Raw genomic sequence first — 23,783 nt, forward strand, 5'->3', positions numbered from 1 at the left:
TTAAGATTATAAATCCACCATTACAATGTGTGTGTGTGTGTGTGTGTGTGTGTGTGTGTGTGTGTGTTTAATTGGGCTCTGAATGGGTTAAGGAATGTCTCCAGTATAATGTTATTATCGGCAACAGAAAAAATAAATATGAAATATTGTTAAATATTAATAATGTTAAATATCTTATACATTTCATTTTCTTCCATGATGCTTTAAAATGTGCCTTTTCTGGTAAAGGATAGCTTTCAGACATTCTTTCAGTTGGGAAACAATGTCAGCACTAGATTCACCCAGAAGCACATAGAGTTCACCCATTTATTCATTTTTTTTCTGAGGACCTTTAGTAAATATAAGAAAGTAAGAAGATGCTGGCAGTTGCAGCTCTGATGATCCTTCAAGACTTCAGTCAGAGTATCATTCTGTCTGTTTGTATTAGTGGTCATTAGCACAGCTGTGATCACTGACTGGAGATCCTTCCTTTATTTTTACCATGTGCATACACAGCCTGAAGTCCACATGAATGAGCTGCTTCAGTCTAAAGCTTTAGCGGGATTATTGTCTGTCTGAGTAAGATTAAATTAACCAGGCATGCTTTTTTTGCAGCCAGTCATACAGTGCGAGTGGTCTGCACAACCAATCATCTGCCCGCTGTCAACAGAGAGGACCTGTGAAGACGCTGACATGTGGTGAGAGTTACAGTGGTCAGTGTTGACTTACCCAAAGTACAGTAGTGTTTTGGAGCAGAGACATTTCTGGATATAGAGTTATACAATGTATATATAGTCATTTGAAAACATTTATCTCCCCTTAATACTACAGTTAATTCTGAGGCATGGTTGATGGATGGAATATTCTTGACAAAATGTAAAAGACTTGACTTCTTTTCTCTGAGGAGAAGCAGGGAGGGAGGAGAGAGAAGGAAAGCAGCTCCTGAGTCCTTTTGCTGTCTCCACACTAACTGGAAGCAGGCCTGCTCCCATAACCACTACAATCTGTTTTCATTTGCTGAGCCTCATGCCATCACACACACATGCGCACACACACACACACACACACACACACACAGAGTCTGAAGCAGAGTCTAGCATGGCTGTCCCATCTCTTAAAGGAGAAATACACTTTGTTTTTAACAACCGCTCCACTGTCACATAATCAGTAAACCAAAAGGAAATCCATGATCAGTAAAACATCTAATATATCACCCATAGCAAAATCTGTGCACACATCCACTCATTCACACAGCTGTAATATATGGCAACATGCAGTCACATTCTGCAACACTGTCTCTGACATTCTGGGACATTATGATGTCATTATGATGCTGCAGCACATACTAAGATAAGTCAGAGCATGCTGCAGTTTATGACACACACTACATAAGACATAATTATGAGTGAGACCGGTAAGACTGCAAATGGAAGGAGTGAAGTGTTGGACAAAACTAGAAAAACTGGAAAAAGCTTTTTGTCAAATGAGGACATGAGTGTGTGAGAGGCCTGGCAGGAGAGAGAGCACCGGAGTCTCGGTCAGAGCTCAGCAGTGAAACAGCAGCCAAACACAACAGAGATGTGAAGAGAAAGAAGAGAAAGAAGGGAAAGACAGATGATGAGTAAGAGTGGGGAAAGAATGCTTTTAACTCATCACAACTCAGACACAGGTTGACAACAGAAAATTTTGGGAGAAAGAAATGAATTCTGACTGCTCTGTGGGTTCCCCTCTCACACACACTTTTCACTGCAACAACTTTTCTTAGGACCTGAGGAACTTTTTAACTCAGTAGGCATCCCCTACTTTACTACCTCTGCCTCAACCATCCTTTTGCGTTATCTATCAGTCAGATGACAGATGCTGTCATTATGAAATGAAAGTGTGTGCTCTGTTTAGCAGCAGCAGACTCACAGCACTTCTCACATGACATGAGTAAGGAGAGTTGACCGACAAGATGATGGTGAAGGATTTGGTGTCTATTAGGCAATATTTAAATCTACAGCTGAAAGGAAATGTGATAATGTCAGTGAGTGGAAAGGAGTTGGTTCAATGTGTGCAGGTTCAACAGCACAATGTGGCTGACAGAGAGAGAATAATAGAAGCATTCAAAAAACCCTTTCAGTGGGCTAGGTCTAAATATGCTTCCAGTTAGATCTCTTTTCCTCTCTGTGTCTTTACAGAATTTATATGTCTCTCTCTCTCTCTCTCTCTCTCTCTCTCTCTCTCTCTCTCTCACACACACACACACACACACACACACACACAGACACACACAGTGTGGCTGGTGCCAGTGTTGGTCAGAGCTCAGATCAAAGCCTGCTCCACTGCTCAATAGACTCAAGTACTGACCACTTAGATCAACGCATTCACTACTGGATCTGCTCTGCTTGTCTGAGCGTGTGTGTTTTTATGTGTTATTGCAGTCAGGCTCACACCAGACTACACGGGATGCACTGATCTGATTTCCCTTGCTAGTGAGACTTTTTACCACAGCCAGGCAGATGGCGGTGCTGCGCTGGCAGTCATGACGGGGGGCCCACCAAGGGCCGAGACCTGTTGGCGGCCGGTCACAATTTTTCCGCTGACCAATCATAGGAGGAGAACACTCCTTCAGATCCCAGAGTTGTTGTGAATGCCTTCATGGGTGGCCGCGTGGTGCTGCAGTGTACCTAAGCATCCTGATGACATAATAATGTGCTGTGGGGCAGGGGGAGCGTAAACAATGGAGAAACGCTCTGGTGATTAAGCAGCCATAGACAGGGAGAGAGAAAACACCACGCCCGCCAACCTGCAATTTCCTCCCAGGTATGCTTTTTATCTGCAAGCCTTCAAATGGTGCCAAAGGGCCAGTTAGGAGATCCGATGTTTGGCAGCCAGTGTTGCTAAATGGGCCAAAAATGTAGCTGTGTGTCATACACAGGCAAAAATATGTGTTCAGACACTTTGACACAACACACATGCATTCATGGTCTGGGATATGGGAGAGAATGTTGAGATGTTTCTGGAATTACCAATAAGCTATAGTCAGTGCACAAAGGTTATGGACAGCTTTTGTTTCAAAACTCTGGCTTCATCTTTCCCACTGCAGAAAGTACGAGCAAAGAAAATAATGGATCTGCCTGTTTCTAATCACTGGGGCTGCACTGCCAGTTGTTGGCCCTCAGCCAGCATTGTATACCCCCAACCTCGCTCTGAATGGCAAATTACCCCAGCCATGGGCAATTGTAGACGAACCAACAGGTAGAAAAGACTGTTCCCACATGGCAAGCCCCCCGATCCTCAGACACACGCACTAACTACCTAAATAACAAAGTAGATCTAATTTAAATGCATTATTTGCTTTCCTGGGAAACAGGACACAGGTTGCTTTCTCAGGAGAAAAACTACGCATGTTATTGATTTACTTACAGATGAAAAAAGCGGGATGGCAACAGCTCAGCTCCTCTCCACCGGCCCTCTTTTTGTTATCTGTGATGTTGCCCAGAGAAATCAATAGAACAACTGTAGCTAGCAAGCTTTGTTTATCTTTTCCTCTAAGTGAATAATTCAGGGGTGTCAGTGGGGGTGAGGCAAAGCTTTGATACAAACGAAAGGGTTTGGTGTTCTGGGGGGAAATCTATCCCCCTCCTTATCCCGCTCTTCTTCCCTCAAAAGTCTGGAGGAGATGAGAGATGCTAAAAGCAGCTAAAAACCGGCTTCTGGATGAAAGACAGAGAGAGACCGCCACTCTGGTTTTACTGCACCGCCACCAAGAATGTCCCTCACACCAAATAAATAGATGAATATGAGCAGTGAAGACAGCAGCATCTGCTGAATACTGACTGAAGGAAAAAGCCAATAAAAGTTGTTGGGGTTGCAATGGCGGGGGAGGCGGTGCTTGATGGTTTTAAGAGGTGGTGAGGAGCTTTACACAGTGCTGTCGGATGCTACAGGATTTCAAGGGGCAGCAAAGGCATCTACTGTGTGTTAAAACTTTGTTTGGAGGATGCTAAAGAAGGTGGGAAGGGATTCAAAGGGAACACACTAGTATGCAATAAGTGTCTTCTGAACATGTCTAACACCTATAGATTGGAAGTGTCTATAGTTGTCCTCATTAACCTCACTCAGAGGAAATGCAAAAACCCGAGACTCAACAATCATTAAGTTGGTGCAGAAAACACAATGTGATGAAAGTAGTTGTGTGAAGAATGAAGTAAGTGGTTGTGCTTGTTTTGAAAAGTTGAAAAAGCAGCTCTAGTTGTAACATCAGAAACGTGTTCAAGGTGGGGTGCTTCAGAACTGTTATACGATTAAAAATGCACCAAACTCATAGAATACAGTCCTTAACAAGTCTGAGGGGTTTGTCAAGGCTGCTACAGTCATCTAAGGATTTTCAATGGGGCATATGATGGGACTGCGTCCTATGAAGTTTTAAGCTAAATGGACAGTTCACTCCAAAAGAAACATTGCTGTTGAGTCTCTCAAATGTATTTGTTAGTGCTATGAGCACCACAAACCAAGTGCCATTCAGCTCCATCATTTTAGAGAGAAGGCAGACATCTTTACGGCCGAAATCTCTAAAACTCGACAGCTCACGCCAAAACATCAGTCTAGATAGTTTTGGCGTGAGTTGCTGAGTGGAGATTTAGCTGTAGACATGTCTGCCTTCCCTCTAATGTAATGGACTTGGGAGGCACTCAGTTTGTGGTGCTCAACGCACCAAAAAATACATTTGATATACTCAACAACAATGTTTCTTTCAAGAAATCATAACATATTCATTAAAAAATGCTGTGCTACATAGGGCAACCACACAATGGTTACCAAAATAATCAAGAGCAAATGTAATCATGATTATAAAAAAACTGCACATATGTCATTATTAATACTACCAGCAGTGGGTGTACTGCAGTTCTGCATGTGATGTGTCCAAGTGGTTTTTCTGTACCGTGGCAGAAGCTGTTGCTGAACTGCTGTGGCTACAATCAATGTCATACACTGTATTGTCATTAAAAGTGGAGAACTAAAATGTAATACAAGTATTAAAGTGTAATCATTTCACTTGCTGCATGTATGATTTTAACACATTCCCATCCCATGTCATCACATATCGTCACTTTGTCATTGGACTTTCCCATCTACATATTACGCTCTAGGTTTCCTTTTGTGTCTGCTGTTGATGTTCAGGGATGCTGCAACCAAGGTAGGACATATACAGAAGCACATGGTTAGGATTAGGCTACAAAGGCATGAGTGGTTCAGTTTGGGCAACAGAAGAAAAGCGTGGTTAGGTTTAGGAAAAAAACATCATGGTTTGGCTCAACATTCATAGAGCAACAGGCTCCTTGGTAAAAGTCTGGGGTTTGTTGGACCCATCCACCACCCCTCCTGCGTGCCGTATAGGGACCTTTGTGGTCCTTATATTACACCATTAACGACAGCATTTCAACCTGATGCCGTCCAGTGGCATACAAGTTCTTTCTGGCCGTTTCTCAAGTGACGGTACCCGTCTGAGTATCACACTGTCGCACTAGATGCCAGCGGCGTATAACAACACCGTGAACAGTTCTGTCTGGCTGCATTCTCAGTTGATAACATCTAGTGGCGTTTCATGTGGATGTGAAAGGTGGCTTTTGGCGTCCATGTTTTACACAGGAATCACTACAAAAGCAGTCATATTTGACAACTTCAAAATGTGAATCGACTGGCAACTCACACCAAAACTATCTACATTGATTCATAGCACACACACACACTACAAGAGGAAAAATAAGTATTTTGTATTTTGTTCCTTCAGTAAAGGGTCCTGAAGGGGTTTTGAAGGTGTTTTAAGGGATAAGAGCTGCAGTGGCCAGACAGCATATGACCAAACCATCCTCTGTTTCCATAAGACACAAACAGGAAAGCTTTAAACTGCTGTTGTGTCATAAGCTTTGACTGTCAGCAGTCCCTCTCTGTGCTGTTAGTATGTGAAACTGGGGAGAGTTAAACCCACCTAAACAAGGGGATCAACATGTATTTGTCAGGCTATGCCACCCTCGGCTGCATGCACATACATACACACATAACAACACATGAACGACAAGGCAGCAAACATTTTCAGCAAAGTCGCTAAACCTCAGCATCCCACCTTCACCACGGACACACAAAAGCCCTGAGTCCCTTGTAATTGAGGTTTAAATCCTTTCCTAACATCTCTCCATTCCTCACTCTTCACCAAACATGAATTGCACCGTCACAGGGCCCCTAATCCTTCCCAGTTTAACCAACTGAGAAATTAGCTTTTGTTAAGTGGTGATTTGGCCGGTGCTAAATGCCAACAGCCCATTGTAGAGGAGAGGGGCAGTAATGAGTCCCCCCCAACGCAGCAAAAGACTGTGGTAATCTCATCCTGTCTGTGTGGCTGGGCCAGAGCTCTGCTGACTGCTATTGTGCCATGACAATATTGTCAAGTTATTTTGGTCAAGAGCTGCGTCTGTGTTTTCAAGCATCAACATGTCAGCTTTGCTACAGAGGCTTACCACATGTGCTACCTTTCTCTGAGTGGCGGTGTGTGTGTTTGTTTTGCAGCATCTACAAGAAACCCCCCCAACCACCCACCACCCCCACCACTACATCTCTGACTCTAGAAAATCAAATCTTCTATGCAGAGTTGTAGTGAACGCCACCGGTGTCAGGTTGATAAATGACAAAAGGAACGGCTGTGGATTCAGATCCTGAAAGACGATGAGAAAGAGCAGGCTGCTCTGGCAGTAGCAGCGAGACAAAGCACAGCGTCGTCTCGGAGACTCAGCGGGGAGAACTCTGCTGCAGAAAATCCTTGCCACTTGGTCTCAGTCCGAGCAAAATTCAGGAGTTAATTCAGAGAAGTCTGCGATGGCAGGATGTTACTGTGAAAGGCAGGAGATATTTTCAGGCGATAACAAAGGCAGAAGAAAACCAAAGAGCTGCGAGAGGTTCAGCGATGACCAGCGTGCTAAACATTTTTTATAGCCAATCCCAGGCCAGATGACTGTCAAGTTTATTCCCCCACTGTAGAAGGAAGATATCACAGTTGTAGTGTGCATGGAGTGAGACACAGGGAGTGTGATGTCTTTATGAGGAACACTGCGACTGATGCACTGGTGCACCCTGATCCATACAGGACACAGTGTGAGCCTCCTTCATGTTTGTACAAACAGAAATTCAAAATTTGTTTCTATTTTTGTCTCCATTTGTGTTACATCACATGCAGATAAGCTGTATCCACTGCTGGCACATCCATATAGGCAAACAAGCCATTTGTCTAGGGTAGGTTTTTGGCAAAGGCAGCGAACTGTGTGCCAACTAGTCAAAAATCACTGAGTATCTAATAGCAGTAACTGCATCCTCTTAGCATACTAGGCTACACTCTCAGTAAGCACAATGAACTGTAAAGACGTGTGTCAATCTGCTGCATCTGCCTCCCGCCCCCCAGCTCTAACGAGCCAATGGCAGCCTGCCTGACTGACAGACAGTTTGATTGACTTTGAAAACAAACAAAACTAAATAATAACAATAGTCATGAATATGAGGATAAGAAGCAGGTGATGTTACTGCTGGAAAGTTTTCAGTGTGTCATTGTAGTCAGACGTTAACAAATGGAGAGAGTCTGAAAAGGCCCTGCCTCAGACTCTCCTCTTTGATGCACAACTGCACATCAAAAAGTGGTGTATAGAGAGATTTTCACTGGTATTTAGTTTGAAGAGCTGGAATTGTGTTATTTTTTAGCAATACATAGCTCTATGCTGTCATCACTCTGCTGTATAGAAACTCTGAACCAGGTTAAGAAATGTAATATAAAGATCTATTTTTTGTGTTATTTGTATATGGTTCATCAAAATTCTTCAATGATGAGTCATACAAACTTTCATATTGTTGGCACTTCGAATACATGTTTGTTGCACTGACCATTTGTGTTATGTGTCAGCCATATTGGTGTTTGTTGTTCCTGTTGTTTGCTTTGTGTGTTTGGCATGTTGGTTTTTGTGTGTTATTGCTGGTATGGTACATTGCAGAAAGAGGGGTGGCATAATTGTTTTTTGCCTTGAGCAGCAAAAGTGCATGCGTCCGGCTGTATTCCATGCTAACCACCCAGTCAAACTTTTATTTTTTACATTCAAAGTGGAACTCACTAATAATAAAATAAGCTTTCATATACAGTATGTTGGCTTGTGTGACATAGAAAGCAGTAAAACATACATTCATTTACTGCATATGTAAATATTGTGAATTATTACTTAAACTGCAGATGGCATATTTTTTGTATATGTTGGGATGTGACACCCACCTTCATTCTGTTACTCAGTATGAAATACAGAGTGTGTTGGAGGCATGTTTGAGGTTCACTGTGTAAATGTGTTGAGTTTCTGCAATAACTGATCACATGGAGTTCAGATGCCATGTCTGTCATATTCACAAACATTGCATCAGTCTGCAAACACACATTTAGATGTACTAGATGTGTTTCTTACAGAAAGAGACCACATCTTTACACAACACACACATTATGCACACAAATGCATGCACAACAACACACATATTACCAGCAACAATATAACATAAACACACACTTTACAAATTTGCTCAAGGAAAAATTGCAGCGTAAACACACACATGCACATGGTGTAAACTGACACTAAAATAAAGGTGTATTAATGCACAAAACTCATGCCAGCACACACACGCACACACACACACACACACACACACACACACACACACACACACACACACTGCAGCCTACATTATGTACAGTGGCACTGAGAGTGAGTGTGAGGTGAAGCCTTTCCTGGAGGTACCGCGTCCTGAAATATCATCAGCAGTGAGTCCACATGAATGCAGAGGGAGGTGTAGCTTTGCATCCAGCCATTGTCACCTCCACAAAGCTTCCCAATCAGCCTCCGTTAGCCTTTCTTCTCTCTCTATTCACTTTCACATACTGCCTGCCTGACAACAGCTCCAGGGACACAATTGGGAACAAACTACACTGAGCACTTTATCACTGATCTGATCTCAGAGTCACAAAAGCCAACATGTTATATGACAGTCTCTCCCGTCCACACAGGGATTATTCACCAGGAAACCTACACTTCCTCCAGAGATTAAAGCTCCCTCACAGCAACCACCTTGCTCTGATGACACTGGAGGTGAATGCACTTGATATTCTCATGTAAATACACGTCAGATTTGCTAAATTCTTGTTAATGCAGTAATGTTAACATAATTTCTTCTGCCATGAGTAATTTTAATAGGCGGTCTGTGGGTTTATTTCTGCTTTTAAAAATGACCCTTCAAACATGTTGAGGTGAGTAAATTTGTGTTTGTCAGCAAAGTGATTTTTTAGGTGTCCACAGTGTCTAATCTCTAATAGTAAAAGTAAAAAGTAAAATTAGGGATTGTGTTTCATAAATTGCTTCTGACATTTTCATAACAATACATGATCAAAAGACCAATAACATGAAAAGTTTTTTAACATAAAATTTGTTTATTACATTTTTACAAGATATTTTCATGTGTTCTTGTTAGAACAACAATCCTTATTTATCTTGTTATAACATGAAATGTTGTAAATATAATAACATTGTTACATTTTTGCCTGGCCTGGCAGCTCTACGCTGCCGTACAACACTATGTCTTGATATGGTCATATTTTAAAATATATAATCACATTATTTTAATACAGCTTTTCTATTAATTGTTGCCTTTATTGACATATTTTCCAACATGCTCCCCTCACAGGTTAACCCTTTGAAACCTGCGCTAATGGGCTTGATTTCTTTTAAAATCATGGGAAGAACATAATTCTAAATATGTAATTATGATACTTCCCCTTTTTTCCCTAAGACATTTTTCCTCAGCTTTTGTAAAATAAGTGTCTAAATCTACTCATTTCTTGAAATTTGTGAAACATTTCTGGCCAAGTGGCTCATTGCCTTTTTCCTATATTGCTCAGAATTCAAAGGGTTATATTATTTTTCTATATGCTAACAAATTAATTGTCAAATCCGACAGGGTTTAAATTCCGTGTGAAGTGTTAATAATTAACCTAAAAAAATGTTTGGTTTCTTTAGAAAGACTCAAAGAAACTTCCAAGTGGGAATAGTGCAGCTGTATACATTTTAGTAACTATCTACCACAGGAAAGGCAGAAAGTGTTCTTTTATGAATATATTCTTAGTCAAAAGAGAAAGAGCTGGTGGTTAGCATGAACAGTGACAGCTACCATGGCTGAACTGGTGGAAAACAAGCCCCAGCTTCAGAGCGTACTGGGAGAAGACTTCTCTGTGACTGACAGATGATCAGCACAACATGAAGAGCAGAACAGAAACCTCTCATGAGCTCTCACCACTAAACATGGAGAGAAAACAAACCAAAAAAAAAAAGGATTTTCAGGTTTACCACTTTAAAACCTTTATCCATGACTGCCTGTGATTCATGTCCGTCCTGTTGGAAACGTCTTTGCGTTGGCCGGCGCCCCGGACTCTCCATGCTGCTAATAGCTTCTGGCTTCTGTTGCTGCGTTCAAATAAATTTGAGACCACCAAATGAAATACACATATTTTCTCTCCTTTTCACCAGAGCTCTCTGCTTTGCTACATTTTTTTGTGCCTCTAAAAGAAATATGACACATGACGCATACATTGAAAAGCCCTGTGCCAAAACCTCCAGCAAAAGGCCACAAAAATGATCTGAATAAATGCCTGAACTGTGGAGGGACCATGAAGAAAGTCTCTGACTGGGTTTAGCAGGAGGTTTGTTAAACCTGATCGTCCCTGTGGGGAATTCAAATGAGCTTGTCCTTGAGGGAAAAGCTTTAAATAAACGGAAAGCTTCTAAAATCAGCCTTCGCTCACTTAGATGCCATTTTCATCAAATAAAGCTGATTTTCCAAAGCTATTAAAAATGAAACAGCAAAGCAGATGTCATGTCTCAGTAGCTGCTAAACCAAATGCTTTTCAAAGTACAGTCCAGGAAGCCAGTGTTTTTTCTCCCACAGTGAAGGCATGACCTGCCCTACTCTGCCTCTGATTGGCTAGTATTCATTGGCCTCCCTGGTTGGGTTGGTTGGGTTTAGGCATGAGAAGTGAGAAGGGTGAGGATAAGAACAGCTGCTTTTACACAGAGGTGGCGCTACAGAGCCACAGCAAAGTCCCTTCTTTATACTTCCTTTGCCCAAACGATGGCTGCATCATGTCGCTGCAGTGTGTGATTATAAGCCGCATTACAGCATCCCAAAATCAAAAGAGGCATGACAGGTGTGACGTTTAACACGACAGCATCGGCCTCTAGTGTGACACATAACATAGCATCAGTAGCACTTTCTAAACAATAACATAACATGTAACTAACATGTCAATAACAGACATTTCCTTCTCTGTGGTACGGCAGCTGATCTCTCCCTCTGCTCAAAGGTTTAGGAGCTCCTGAACCTCATTGTTTTTTCAGTTTGTGGACATTTACAACTGCTCGTCTTCTTCTTTTCACTAATTATTAAATCTCCAGTGCTGTGGTCACCAACATAATGGTCATGTCTTCCCGCTTTATGTTTTACACAGACCTTGATTGGGCGCTGTTAATACCTCCTGTCCCCGCTCAGAGGTGAAACCACTCTGACTTTGAAGAAAAAGTTTGAACCCCTGAGGGTCACTCATCACATGTAGCTCTTTTTAGGGTGTTGTATTAAAAACGTCAATGAAATCTGCTACTGAACCATACACACACACACACACACACACACACAAACAAACAAACAAACAAAAACAAAAACAGCAAAAAGAAGGCATCCCAAAGAAGAAAGCATATTTTTGTCAGAAACACAATTCATTTCTAAAATGTTGTGAACATTATCCAGTCCTGATCAAACCAGCAGTCTGAGGAGCTGAGAGCAAAATACAGTCTCCACTGTCTGAGTAGAGGAACTGAGAGTAAACAATAGATTCACAAATGGCTGGCAGCCAGCCTCTGAGTGTGTGTGAATGTGCAAATGTGTGTGTGTGTGTGTGTGTGTGTGTGTGTGTGTGTGTGCGTGTGTGTGTTGTAAAACAAAATTAAGAGCGGATTTTACTGAAAAGCCTTTCCTTTTACTTTCAACAATTCCAAGAGATTTTATAAAAGTTATGGACAGACATAGAAAGACTTCATCATCTCTGCCCGATCTTCATCCTCACTCACACAAACACACAGGCACACACTTGCACAGAGCCTCTTCCTCCAATCTCATCCCTGACGCCAGGACATCAATTTTCGCAAGTCGTCAAAAATTACCATGCATGAATGCAAAAAAGGCTGATCAGGAGTAATTAACACGGCTTCATATGCAAATTTTATTAATGCAGAACTACAAAGTCATTATGCAAATGAGGGTTTCATCGAGCCTCTTGACAAATACTCCCAGCTCCAGCCATCTAGCAGCCGGGATGGATGACAAGTCTGCTCTCTCAGTTTAGACTGGAGGGATGCCTGTGTGTTTTAGTCTAGTTAGCGGATTAGCACTGGTTAGTGCTGGTGGCTAGCCGTCTGTGTGTGTGTGTGTGTGTGTGTGTGTGTGTGTGTGTGTGTGTGTGTGTGTGTGTGTGTGTGCGTGCGCGTGTGCGCACGTGTGTGTGTGTGTGCGCACATGTGTGTGTATGTGTAGCTGTGTGTATATGCATGCATACATGGGTTAGTCTGTGTGTGTAAACTGTGTGATTAGGGAAGTGGCTAATGGCAGCACGGCAGAGTAATGAACCTGAGATCCAGGGGATGGAGGGATGGGGGATGTGGTGGGGTAAGATGATATGAATATGCATGATGCTCACTGGCTTTGATGATTAAAGACAATTTTAATATTTAAATGAGTGCATGCAAAGTGATTAACGCAGCAGAGGCGACGAGGCGAAAATCGCAAAAAGGGATTTTGAAAATACTAAGAAGCACACGAGATGCCAGTTTGCCTTTGTATGCTCTATTAATGGCAAAAACTCTCTCTCTTTCTCTCTCTCTGTGTATCTGTATGTCTTTCTGATGTCTCTTCCAGCCTTTATGTCTCGGTAGTCTTGCTCCAAGTGTCTGGTTTATGTCCAGGATGCTGGATTTACAGAGAAAAGGTAGAGCGCCAGCATAGAATATGTGGATGAAGCGAAGAGAGGAAGGAGAACATAAGGTACAAACACACACACACACACACAAATGCATTTAGCACACACACAGGTCTGAGTTTCAGAAGATATGATTAGTAATATGTGTGACAACCATATTTAGTAGTATAGAATTACATTAATGACAACATACAGGATGGGGGCGTTCCCAGGTTTAGTCTCAGTGTGTTCACTGGCCCGACTGGTCTCAGATCAACATTAGTTCAACTGACATTAGTCCTCTGCCAAAAACAAACAAACAAAAAAAGAACAAAGATCCAAATCCCTAAATTAAAAACCGAACACCTACCCAATTAATGAATATCTGAATAGCCAAATATTTTGGTCCAGTCCCACAGATTAGTCTAATTGGCTTGCTAGCTGTTACTGAGCATACATTTAAGAAGTGGGAGATTGTGAGAACTGTTTGGTTTTACTGCACATTACATTCAGTCTGCAATACATCCAAATCATAGGCCCGTTCTTTGTTAAACCAACCGAATTCCATCTCTACATGTTCCATACAGTGAGCCATACATGCCATGTATGAAATTACCCAGATGATCATCTCTGCTTCTGCACTGTGCAGCCCACCGAGCGGGCAGACCAGAGACTTCAGCCAGCTGAGTGGCTCCTTCCAGCTTAGCACTTGGTTAATCTTGCAGCTCTTCTAGAGTTTTTAATTTTTATCATACTGAATGGATTAAATCTCAATGCAACAATCTTTTAATGTGAGCTGTAATTCTCAAAAGCCATTCATCCACTTGTTGACAGATGTTTCTTTCGTGATGTAGGTCATTGAGGAAAAGTCCCTTTGGGCCCAGTGGCATCATGTGACATTGTAATGACACTGTTTGGCCTCTGCTTGGTATAGAACAAATGACTTATATAAACATGGATGACATAACAGTTCCATACAATAAACACAAAATATTTTGATCGCTACTCTGTGACTGGCTGCAGTTTAGGTCATAAATCCCGCCCCCTCTGTGTTAGCCGATCAGACATAAGCCAAACTAAAAGTACAGGTTAAATAACTTTTTCCCAAAGATGGTTCTTATCACCCTGATGTTGCTGTAAAGTTATTATTTTCTGACAAATTTGGTTTTAATTAGTTATTTGATGGTATAAAAAGAGGATTTGAAGTCATGATTGACAGGTATGTGTGCCAGTCACTATGCCCCTGATCAGTGGGTGTGCTCGGGATTAGCTAGGTGGGTGTATGGTTGGGAACGCACAACCATGCAGATCACTACTGCACAGTCTCTAGCTCTAAGTGATGTCACCAGCAAGATGGCAACAGCCCTTTCCAGAATGTCTTTGTCAATTTTTTATACAGAGGAGATGATGATAATTATGAAAAATTCTATACAAATCCTTTTTATGATTTACAAATCCATGTTACTAGTTACCCATCTCCCTGTGGAGGCTGTGGAGTGAACTGCAATCAGGAATTCATTCAGAACCTTCAACAGAAGAAGCAAAGAGCTCAAATGTTACATCTGTACAAGAACTTTGCCCTCATAAAATACAAAATCCAGTCACAATCTCATGGGTTATAAATCTGAAAAGATGCTGTGGAGCAATAAGTCATATAATCAAATTACTTATTAATTAGTGAGTGATAAATTCCATTTTTTCAATAAACGTATTCAATCCTGTTCAAGACGGGTACAGTGTAGTTTCCTCAGCACTTAATGTGTTTGTGTGTGTGTCCATCCACATCCTTTCAGGCCTATTAAAAATACATCAGAACTGTACTGTGTGAACACGTACACAAACACCCAAACCGAAACTGGCCAAAAGCATGCAGAATACAGAGGGTGAGAGAGGGAGAGAGAAACTGGGAGAGAGAGCGAGCAGCGATACAAACCAGAGTAATTACCACTTCAAAAAGGCCGGCGCTCCATCCGAGAGGCCTCCCAGCTTTATTGAAACAACGCAAAAAAACAAGAGCAGCGGGCAGCGTAATGCCTCTAAAGTACAGGCTGTTATATCAAACACACGCATACACACACACACACACACACACACACACACACACACACATATACACAGACAGACAGTGTGCAGTGGCTCTTTGTTAAGTCTTTGTGCAGTTTCATTTGGAAGATAAATAAGCATATGCTAAATATTTTAGGGACATGCCACTGTGCTTGGTCATTACTTATTGAAGATGTGTGTGTGTGTGTCCGTGTGCATAATATTTACATAAGATTTAAACATGTCCTCTTGAAAATGCTTTATTTTCATTGCGTTTTTGTGTCTTTTTCTGTATATTATCCTTTTTGAAATTCTGTATTAATTATTTCCTTTTTTTGACTGATACTCAACTTAAGTGTGTGTGTGTGTGTGTGTGTGCACGCGCACTTGCGTGTTTGTGTGTGTGTGTGTGTGAGCGAGAAAGAAAGAGAGAATGTGAGTGAGGGACATATGAGAAAGGGAGAGCTCCTTGTCTCGGTGTGTAGAAGTTACCATCTGTGTGTGAAACATGGAAAGATGGAGAGAGAGACAGAGAATGAGCTGCAAAACAAAAAAAAAGTCATCTGGGAAAAAAAAGGTGGGTGTGAAAGCAGAGGTAGAGCTGGACAGCTGGCACACACACACTCATCCTGTCAAAAGGCTCTGTCAGATGAAAGAGCTGTCATCTTATTTGAGTTCGTCAAAACTCCACACCCCTCTGTGCATGCACGTGTTCATGCTTGTTTGTGTATGTGCGTTCCTCTCCACTCCAACTAGACTTAGTTAAACATCTGAATTAAACCTGGTTGATAAGGCTTTACGGGCTGCACAGCAATGTGTCAGGAGGTGTTAAACACTCCTCTGTGATGTGCATACACTGCGTTTCTGTGCGTAAATGATAAATGGCAAATGGACTGTACTTGTATATATTATTGACCACTCAAAGCGCTTTAACACTACATGTCTCATTCACCCATTCACACAGTGGTGGCCCAGGCTATACAAGGCTGTAGAAGGTGCCACCTGCTACTCGGTACTCATTCACACACACTCACACTCTTGGGGAACCCCGCAACTTGAGGTTCAGTATCTTGCCCAAGGATACTTCAACATGTTGCCCGGAGGAGCTTGGGATCGAACCGCTGATATTCCGATTAGAGGGAGACCCACTCTACCTCTGAGCCATAGCCGTTGCTCCATTTGTCTCCAGGCACCTCTGACTCTACCTCTGAACCACAGCCTTTACTTAAAGGCACACACAGTGTATGCCTTTAAGTAAAAATGATGTGAATGAATGATACTCTTTCCTCTAATACATCGTCATGATTCCATCGGTGGAGGTCTATTAATCCTGACTTCAGTGCAAGAGGGGAGGGTGTGTGACCAAAAGGTTGCCTGTTGAAATCCTCAGACCCAAAGACAAGGTTCACTGAGCAGGGGGAGCTGGACTCTGCTGACTTGTAGAAAAGGGGGTAATGTGGGGCACTGTGATAATGTGAAGTGTTGATGAACAACACAAAGCTCTGAGCTGAAATAAAGGAAAGTCTTACTATGGAGGATTTTGACTACTGACTAGAAACATTGTCCCTCCACAGCAGTTTACATGTCTGTTCCATGGAATGTTAGCAAGCTTTGAGTTGACAGCTGTGATAGCCTATAAGCTACAGGGTCACTACTTCAAAATGAGTCCCTTTTTTACAGTCCTTTCTCAAACCTGAAGCATGATAGTTCTGTCTATATCTGACCTATATATATCTAAAATTATACAAACTCTGTTAATTAAATAAGATTAAACCATTATTTTCTTATCATTTGACAACTTCAGTTCCTATGAGTATGTGTGGTATCAAAACAGGTGGAAGACCTGGTTTGATGTCATATTTGGTCATATGAACTGAAATGGAGGTTTGATTGTTTTTGTTGTTGTTTGTTTTTTTGTTTTTTTGTTCGTTGTTTTTGTTATTGTATTTTGGGGGTCTGACAACAGATTTCAGCAGCAATACAGCAATACTGGTATATACACTGGTATATGTCAGTGGTGCTTTATCACATTGTTCACTATCATACTACTACCATTTTTACTATGATTTTTTTTATGATATCATGATATGGCAGTATTATGACTTGTTCATATATTGATGTCATTACACACAGCAACAACAAGCATGTCTAAAGTGAAATTGCTACGTGTTTCACGCAGTAGAGGAGTTACATGCAGGACGGATGCAGGAATCAACATCAAGGTCTTTTGTAGGTCTAATACAAGACTGCATGAAGTATAACAAAAAATACTTAATATGTGTGAATGTGTTATGGAAATTGTAACAAATGCACTTTGTGTGTGAGTGTGCGTCTCTCTGTGTGTGTGTGTGTGTGTGTGTGTGTGTGTGTGTGTGTGTGTGTGTGTGTGTGTGTGTGTGTGCGTATGTGTGCATCCTGGCGGTATGATTGTCAGGCCTAAGTGACACAAGTTAAAGCTGGATGAGCAAAAGAGTAATGGCATGCAGGTACAGGTGGAGAAAAACAAGAGAGAAGCGAGGTAAGCAGTTAGTGTGTGTAGCAGCTGAGGCAGCTGAGGCACTGTTTAGTTTTGACTAAATATTTGAAGGCAAAGGTTATGTTTATGTTGATAAATAAATTTAACATATTATCACCTATTTTGTTGCAATTGTGTGGTCTTGAAATTAATATTAAAATATTTTTTCAGGATTTTGTCAGATCGATAAGAAAATTGTTATCACAAAAATATGCTGAAATATATATCGCCAACCCCTAATGCTTTCACATATTCTCTATGTTGCATCCCCACACGTGATGATACAAACACACACACACACTCACACTCAGTGCCCTACTGATGAAACTGCTGGTTGTGGTTTATGCTTAGGAGACAGGATTAGAGGAGGAAGAAGAGGAGAAGCACAACCATCGCTAGAACGAAATTGCAGTAAAAAAAAAAAAGATTTGTAAATAGTGACTAACATTTAAAAAAAGAGTTGTAAAACATTGCTTCAATTCCAGGGCTAAATACGAAAAACAAACAAACATTAAAATATGTACTTTAGAGAAATATGGCAACCTAAACCTTGATAACCTTTTGGTAAATGGCACCTTTTTTTCTTTTCCTGTGATTTTTATATTTGGCCATGTGGTATTTCCATCACGCAAAGCAAGTTAAGTCACTGTACCATAGACATACAGTGATTTTTATGGTTTTCATGGTGTTTGTTTACTCAATATTAAATAATGTATGGGCTGAGCCTACAGGTTCACTGATGCCTTTACAGACTTTCTCTACATCCAAATGACTCCTCCTGAAACTGTCCCAAGTGTAAAATACTTGGTCCATTTTACATGGAAGGTAAATGGTAGTGAAAAGATAAAAAAAAAAATAGAAAAAAAAAACATTTTTTTCAAAAAAAGGGCAAAGAAAAGTTTGACTGCTGGGAGCAAGTTATGATGCGTCGTCACCAGTTATATTCTGATCGCTTTCCTCCTCGCCCTCTCTCTTCCTGCTCTCCTGCTCTCTGTGCTGTCTCTCCCGTTTCCCTCTAAAAGTAGAAAAAGTGTAGAAATCTATTGGAGGAAAAGCTCGGTCTGACTTAAAAAGGGAAAATTCCACCTGCCATATTTCAATCCCCCATTGATTTTGAGCAGCACTGAGCTGGTTCTCTCCAAATTAAACTCTGGCTGGATTAATAAACCCTTCTGTCCTTCCCCCTTGTTAATAAGGTGCTAGCTGGCCATATTTCATGTGGAAATTGTGAAAAACGGAGGGTAATTTTGAAACATAAAATGTTATTGCAGCAATATAGTTTACAGTTGCCGCAGTGCACGTCCAATTGAGCTGCTAATATGTTTTTGCTTTTAATGTGAAAATTATTGCGTGTTCTGTTATGAAGAAATATTGTGCAATTACAATTTCCATCGTTCCAATGCTGCACATGTGGAGCTGATTTCACAGGAGGACACAATTAGATATATTGCAAGCATTTAAACATGGGGAGAAAAATATACTTATGCACATAAATATAAATAATGACGACCTAATAACGTGACCAACGCCAATCAATTAGTGCACAGGCTTGAGTGCAGCTCTGAACACAGTCTGGGAGTGTACCAGAGCTATTTGCATCCTCCGACTGCTCAAATTGTCATGTATCAAATGTAAAGTCTCAGTGCAGTTACAGAGCTAAGTGCCGAGCTTTCAGAGGTTCAGGTGGCTGTGCCACCTAAAGCAGCACTGTGCAGCTGCCGAGCAGAGTTGTAACAGCCTGGTAAAATATTGATGAAGTTCAGGCCAAAACACAGTGTTTTACGGCGCAGGCCAAACCGCAGGCTGATATGGTCAGAAGAGCGCTGTCCTACTCGAGCACTAAACGGAGAACCAGAGTCCTGAGTGTTACCTGTGAGTGCATCTCCTCATGGCTTTGGGCCAACTCTCCCCTCTAAGTTTAGCCCGGTGCTGCTGAAGAATGACTGAGTGTTTTTGTCCTAATGTTAGGTAGATTTTATGCAAATCTTTGAAGTGGTGCTGTAAATATAGAAAACCAGGAGTGCTGCAAAAAAACGGGCTATACTGCAGGTATAGCAGCATATTTACACATAGGAAGTCAAATAAAATTCTCTTATCAACTATTTATGTTGTATTTTACTCCTTATACAAAGCACTTTCAATGCTTAGTGTTTGAAAGGTGTCAAATAACTAAATTTGACTTTATGGCTTTAAGGCTTTGGTGTGTGTCTAAACCAGAAGGGTTGAACATGCTGTCTTCCATGTTCTATGATGGATGCACACGTACAAGTTATATGGAAAGAAAGCTGGATGAAAATTCCAGGTTAACTTGTCAGTATGGATTTGAAGTTACCTTATCAAAGGAGGCTGGTGATTTAAAACATTGTGGAAGGACAGGAGGAAAACTTAACCACAATGTTATTTTACACTAGTTGGCTGCTTATCTCTACTTTCTCAAGTTAAGAAAACATTAAACGAGCATCATGTTGCCGCACATCCCTCCATGGGTACAGCTCAGAGAACTGATGCAGTGAGGCCCGAGGCTTAGCTTTCCCCAGTCAGTTCCCCGGTTGCATACTGCTAGTTCCGCACCCCCCTGTCCAAATCCACTCTCGCCATGACCTTAACAGCTCTTCAGGGCTTCTGCATCAAGCTAACTGGACCAACATAGGACCAATGTGAGGTCATTTTGACAAGTTTTGGCCAATTGCAGATTAGCATGACAAAAAGTACTTTATATTGGTAAGAGATCTATCGTGCCCCCTACTGTCCCAATCACTGCTTCACACACACTGTCCTCTGCCCTCTCAACTGCCCTTCAGCTAGTGATATTAAAGCATTCGAATCAGAATTTCAAAGATGTATTACTTCCAAAAAAGAGAGAGAGAAATGATTTAGTAAAAGTTCCTGAGATTTGATAATGGCTTATTGAAGCTCCTCTGCCTCTGTGGACCAGCCATCCAGATTCACTGTGTGCTGTCTCATCCAAACAGCGGTACTAGCTTACAGTAGTTAACCAGCCTAAACAGCATTTCATTTCAATTGCACTGCATTTCACGACATACTAAAGTAATTCTTCATTTCTATATCCTTTCTTCTGTGTTAAGTTTAAATCAAGCTGTTGACTCATGGGTAATTTCAGCAGCTGCTGGTTGTTGAGTACCTGTTTGTTGAGAACTGAACTGTAGAGTTCTGGATCTCCAACTAGTGATCTCTGAGAGGCCAGGGCAGGCGACAGGAGTTGCTGTTGCAGACTGGAATATTGTGCTCTTCCCTCTGGCTCCCTTTCAGCATCTTGACTGGTTTGAGAGATACTGTAACTGCTGGTGCTCTTCCCCCCGCAGCTGCTCTCCTGCTGAACGTATTCTTTACCCTTCTGAATGGAGGAGAAACTAGCCTCTTTTTAATCCCTCTCTCTGTTTTTTTTCTTCTCCTTCTCCTCTCGTCATGTTTTTTTCCTCCCTTGCTTATTTGAATTTTAATGAGCTTTTCACCTTTTTAAGCAGATGGCTTAGGCGGGATTTCTCCATGAAAGTCGGGGTGAGTCCCTCTGTCACGTTTTGCACAATTTGTTTCAACTAGCTGAGTCCTTGAGGGGGTTTAGGGCTTTGAGTGGGTAATGTGCCTATCTCTCCCCTCTTTCTCCTCACTCCCTCTGTCTGTTGTCCTCTCTCTCTAATGAAATGAACATCTCTCTCTTTCTCTCTCTCTCTCTCTCTCTCTCTCTCTCTCTCGTGCTGGAAAGAATGAGTTAAGTCTTAACAGAATGCCTCCACAAAAGCTGAAAAGGTAAATTTATGTGTGTCTGTGCAGTTGCATATTTGGTCAAAAAAATGTATTTAAGGTGATGAAAAAGCTGAGGTATTTCTTGAAAGGGTGTGTGTTCATCATGCCTACCTGCTGGTGTGTTCTCCTGCTTGGGGCAAATTCCTTTGATGGGTGTCCTCCCTCCCCTCTCACCTCTTCCCATCTCCTCCTCCTCCTCTGGTGTCACCTGGATGCCAATCTCCACCGGCTCCACGACCTTCCTCAGCTCCCCCTGCTGTGCTTGGTGATGAAGGTTCTGCAGAGTGGGACTCCCTCCTCCTCCCCGGTCGGTCATCTTATCGTAGCAGCCATTGGCCAGCAGCGGTGTTTGGCACTGCTTCTTTTTGTGCTCAATGAAGAGGAGGATGTCGCCCAGCGGGAAGGTCAGCTGGCACTGGCCGCAGGTCAGCAGGTCGTGGTCAGCGTGAAGGCTGGGTGGCAGGGCGTGGGCCAGACTTGGGTCCAGCGGGTGGGGAGGTAGGCCAAGCGGGTGAGAGGGCAGGCGGAGTGGGTGGAGGGATAGAGAGTCGGAGAGCAGGCTGCCATCTGGATGCTCAATGTCCGCTGTCAAATAGGAGAGACAGAGGAAACAGATGTCACATGATGTAACAGTTGGACATTTACAAACTAGACTATGTTTTATCCTCACAATGTTTAGTGGGATCTCTGGAAATGCTAGAGGAGAAAAGAAGCAGATCTAAATTCCCTGACCAGACCAAAGTATGAAATGACACTGATATCAGCTGTTGAGCAACACGATGAAGGAGCAGCTTTTTCTCTTGATTTCACCTGGAATACTGAATGATGTTCCGAAAATGATTGTGAGGCAGGATCCATTGCTTTAATCCCTTGGTAGCAAGTGTGCATCTGAAAGCCTCAGTGTGCTTGAAAGTGTCTGGTTGTCTAAAAACATCTAGAAAGCCTCCTTCTGACATCAGAATCTGGTGAAGAATGAATCCAACTACTTTTGGGTGTACTTTTGTAACTTGTATTGTATTTTTCTGAGGGAAAAAAGAAGAAAAATAAGTGACGAGAACAACTTTGTCCATGTTGGTGGATCCCTACCATTTTGGCCCAAAACAAAGCAATGTCTACTCGGAACCCCTAATCGCAGATCTAGCAAAATACTGGGAACCACTAATACATGTGATATGGGGATATTGCTGATAGAGCTGCTGCAGTCCATTAATATTATTTAGCAAAACCTAGTTTGGTTGATTCGGATGCTGATACAACTTTTCTTCAGTGTAAAAGGTGCCAACCACTAACAGCAGGCCAGTAGTCAACCCTGTAATATTGTTGCAATATTGATATTGAGGTAAGTGCTAAAGAAAATCATATTGGATTTTGTCCTCATCACCCAGCCCTGAGCAAGACCAAAGAACACAGCCATCTCATAAACATATATCGAAAACATTCTTAATGTTTTACAGTTTGTGTTGATAGAAGTTGCACTGTTTGCACTTCATTCGCTCCAAGCATTTACAATCTTTGCCTAAAACCAAAAGATTTGGGATTTTAGGCATTCGATTATCTGTCTCCACACAAATTTTTACTTTGATCAACACCTGGACTGAGACAACAACTTAAGATCACAGATTTGAGCAAGTGACCAATGGTAAGCCTGCAAGCATCAAAAAAGAAGTCAAGTACAGAATTAGCTTTTGTTTTTTTCAAGGTCAGAAATCAACCACTTAGACTGAAGTGGCTGGCCTAAACACACCAGTACTTTGGATTTCTGACCTTGAATTCTCTGTCAAGGAGGCTGAGAGCATAAAAATATTGAGGAAAAGAAAAAATCATAAACTTTATGTCACAGCTATCTCAAAACAACAAAAGCTAATTCTATACTTGACTTTGTTCTCCCATGTTGGACGAGACTCCACAGTGGCTCACTACCGCCTCTCCAGGTACAAGTGGTATTACAAGAGAGGACAAGCAGGCGCTAACTGGTCAGCATGTTCATTCCAGCAGATTTCTCTGCAATACCAGTCATAGATGTCTTTCACATCATGTAAAAACCGATACTCCCTCACACACTGCTAATAATGTTCTCTCTCTCTCTCTCTCTCTCTAATGCAAGGTGATGAATGAGCAGCAGGTTGGCTGTTTGATTTGGGATGATTTGGAATGGCAAACGCAGATGAAGGCTCCAGATGGAACAGCCAAACTCACCACATAGTACATGTTTATAGGTCTGCTTTGAAATACACCATGGCTCAACCTTCTCCTTTTCAGCCTGTAACATATATGTGAATCATTTTTATACATTCCAACACAGTGGTTGTTTCAGGTGGCAAAAAAAAAATCACAGGGCTCAAAATCACCACTTTGGAAATATGCAAAAGAAAATTACACAATTTTTTTTTTTACACATTTTTTCATAATTTCACATTTCGCATATCC

At 41.7% G+C, this 23,783-nt stretch overlaps 1 protein-coding gene across 1 annotated transcript in view; it reads right to left on the reverse strand.

Moving 5' to 3' along the window:
* The window catches only part of bcl11ba (BCL11 transcription factor B a), a 67,847-nt gene that overhangs the window by 33,747 nt on the left and 10,317 nt on the right, over positions 1-23,783 (reverse strand). The window contains exon 2 of the mRNA XM_042500610.2: positions 21,468-21,941. Within this exon, the coding sequence (XP_042356544.1) occupies positions 21,468-21,941 (474 nt within the window). The remainder of the gene's footprint in view (positions 1-21,467; positions 21,942-23,783) is intronic.

This window comes from Plectropomus leopardus, chromosome 14 (assembly GCF_026936395.1).
Source record: "Plectropomus leopardus strain MGB_pleo_1.0 chromosome 14, ASM2693639v1, whole genome shotgun sequence".
Taxonomy (NCBI): domain Eukaryota; kingdom Metazoa; phylum Chordata; class Actinopteri; order Perciformes; family Serranidae; genus Plectropomus; species Plectropomus leopardus.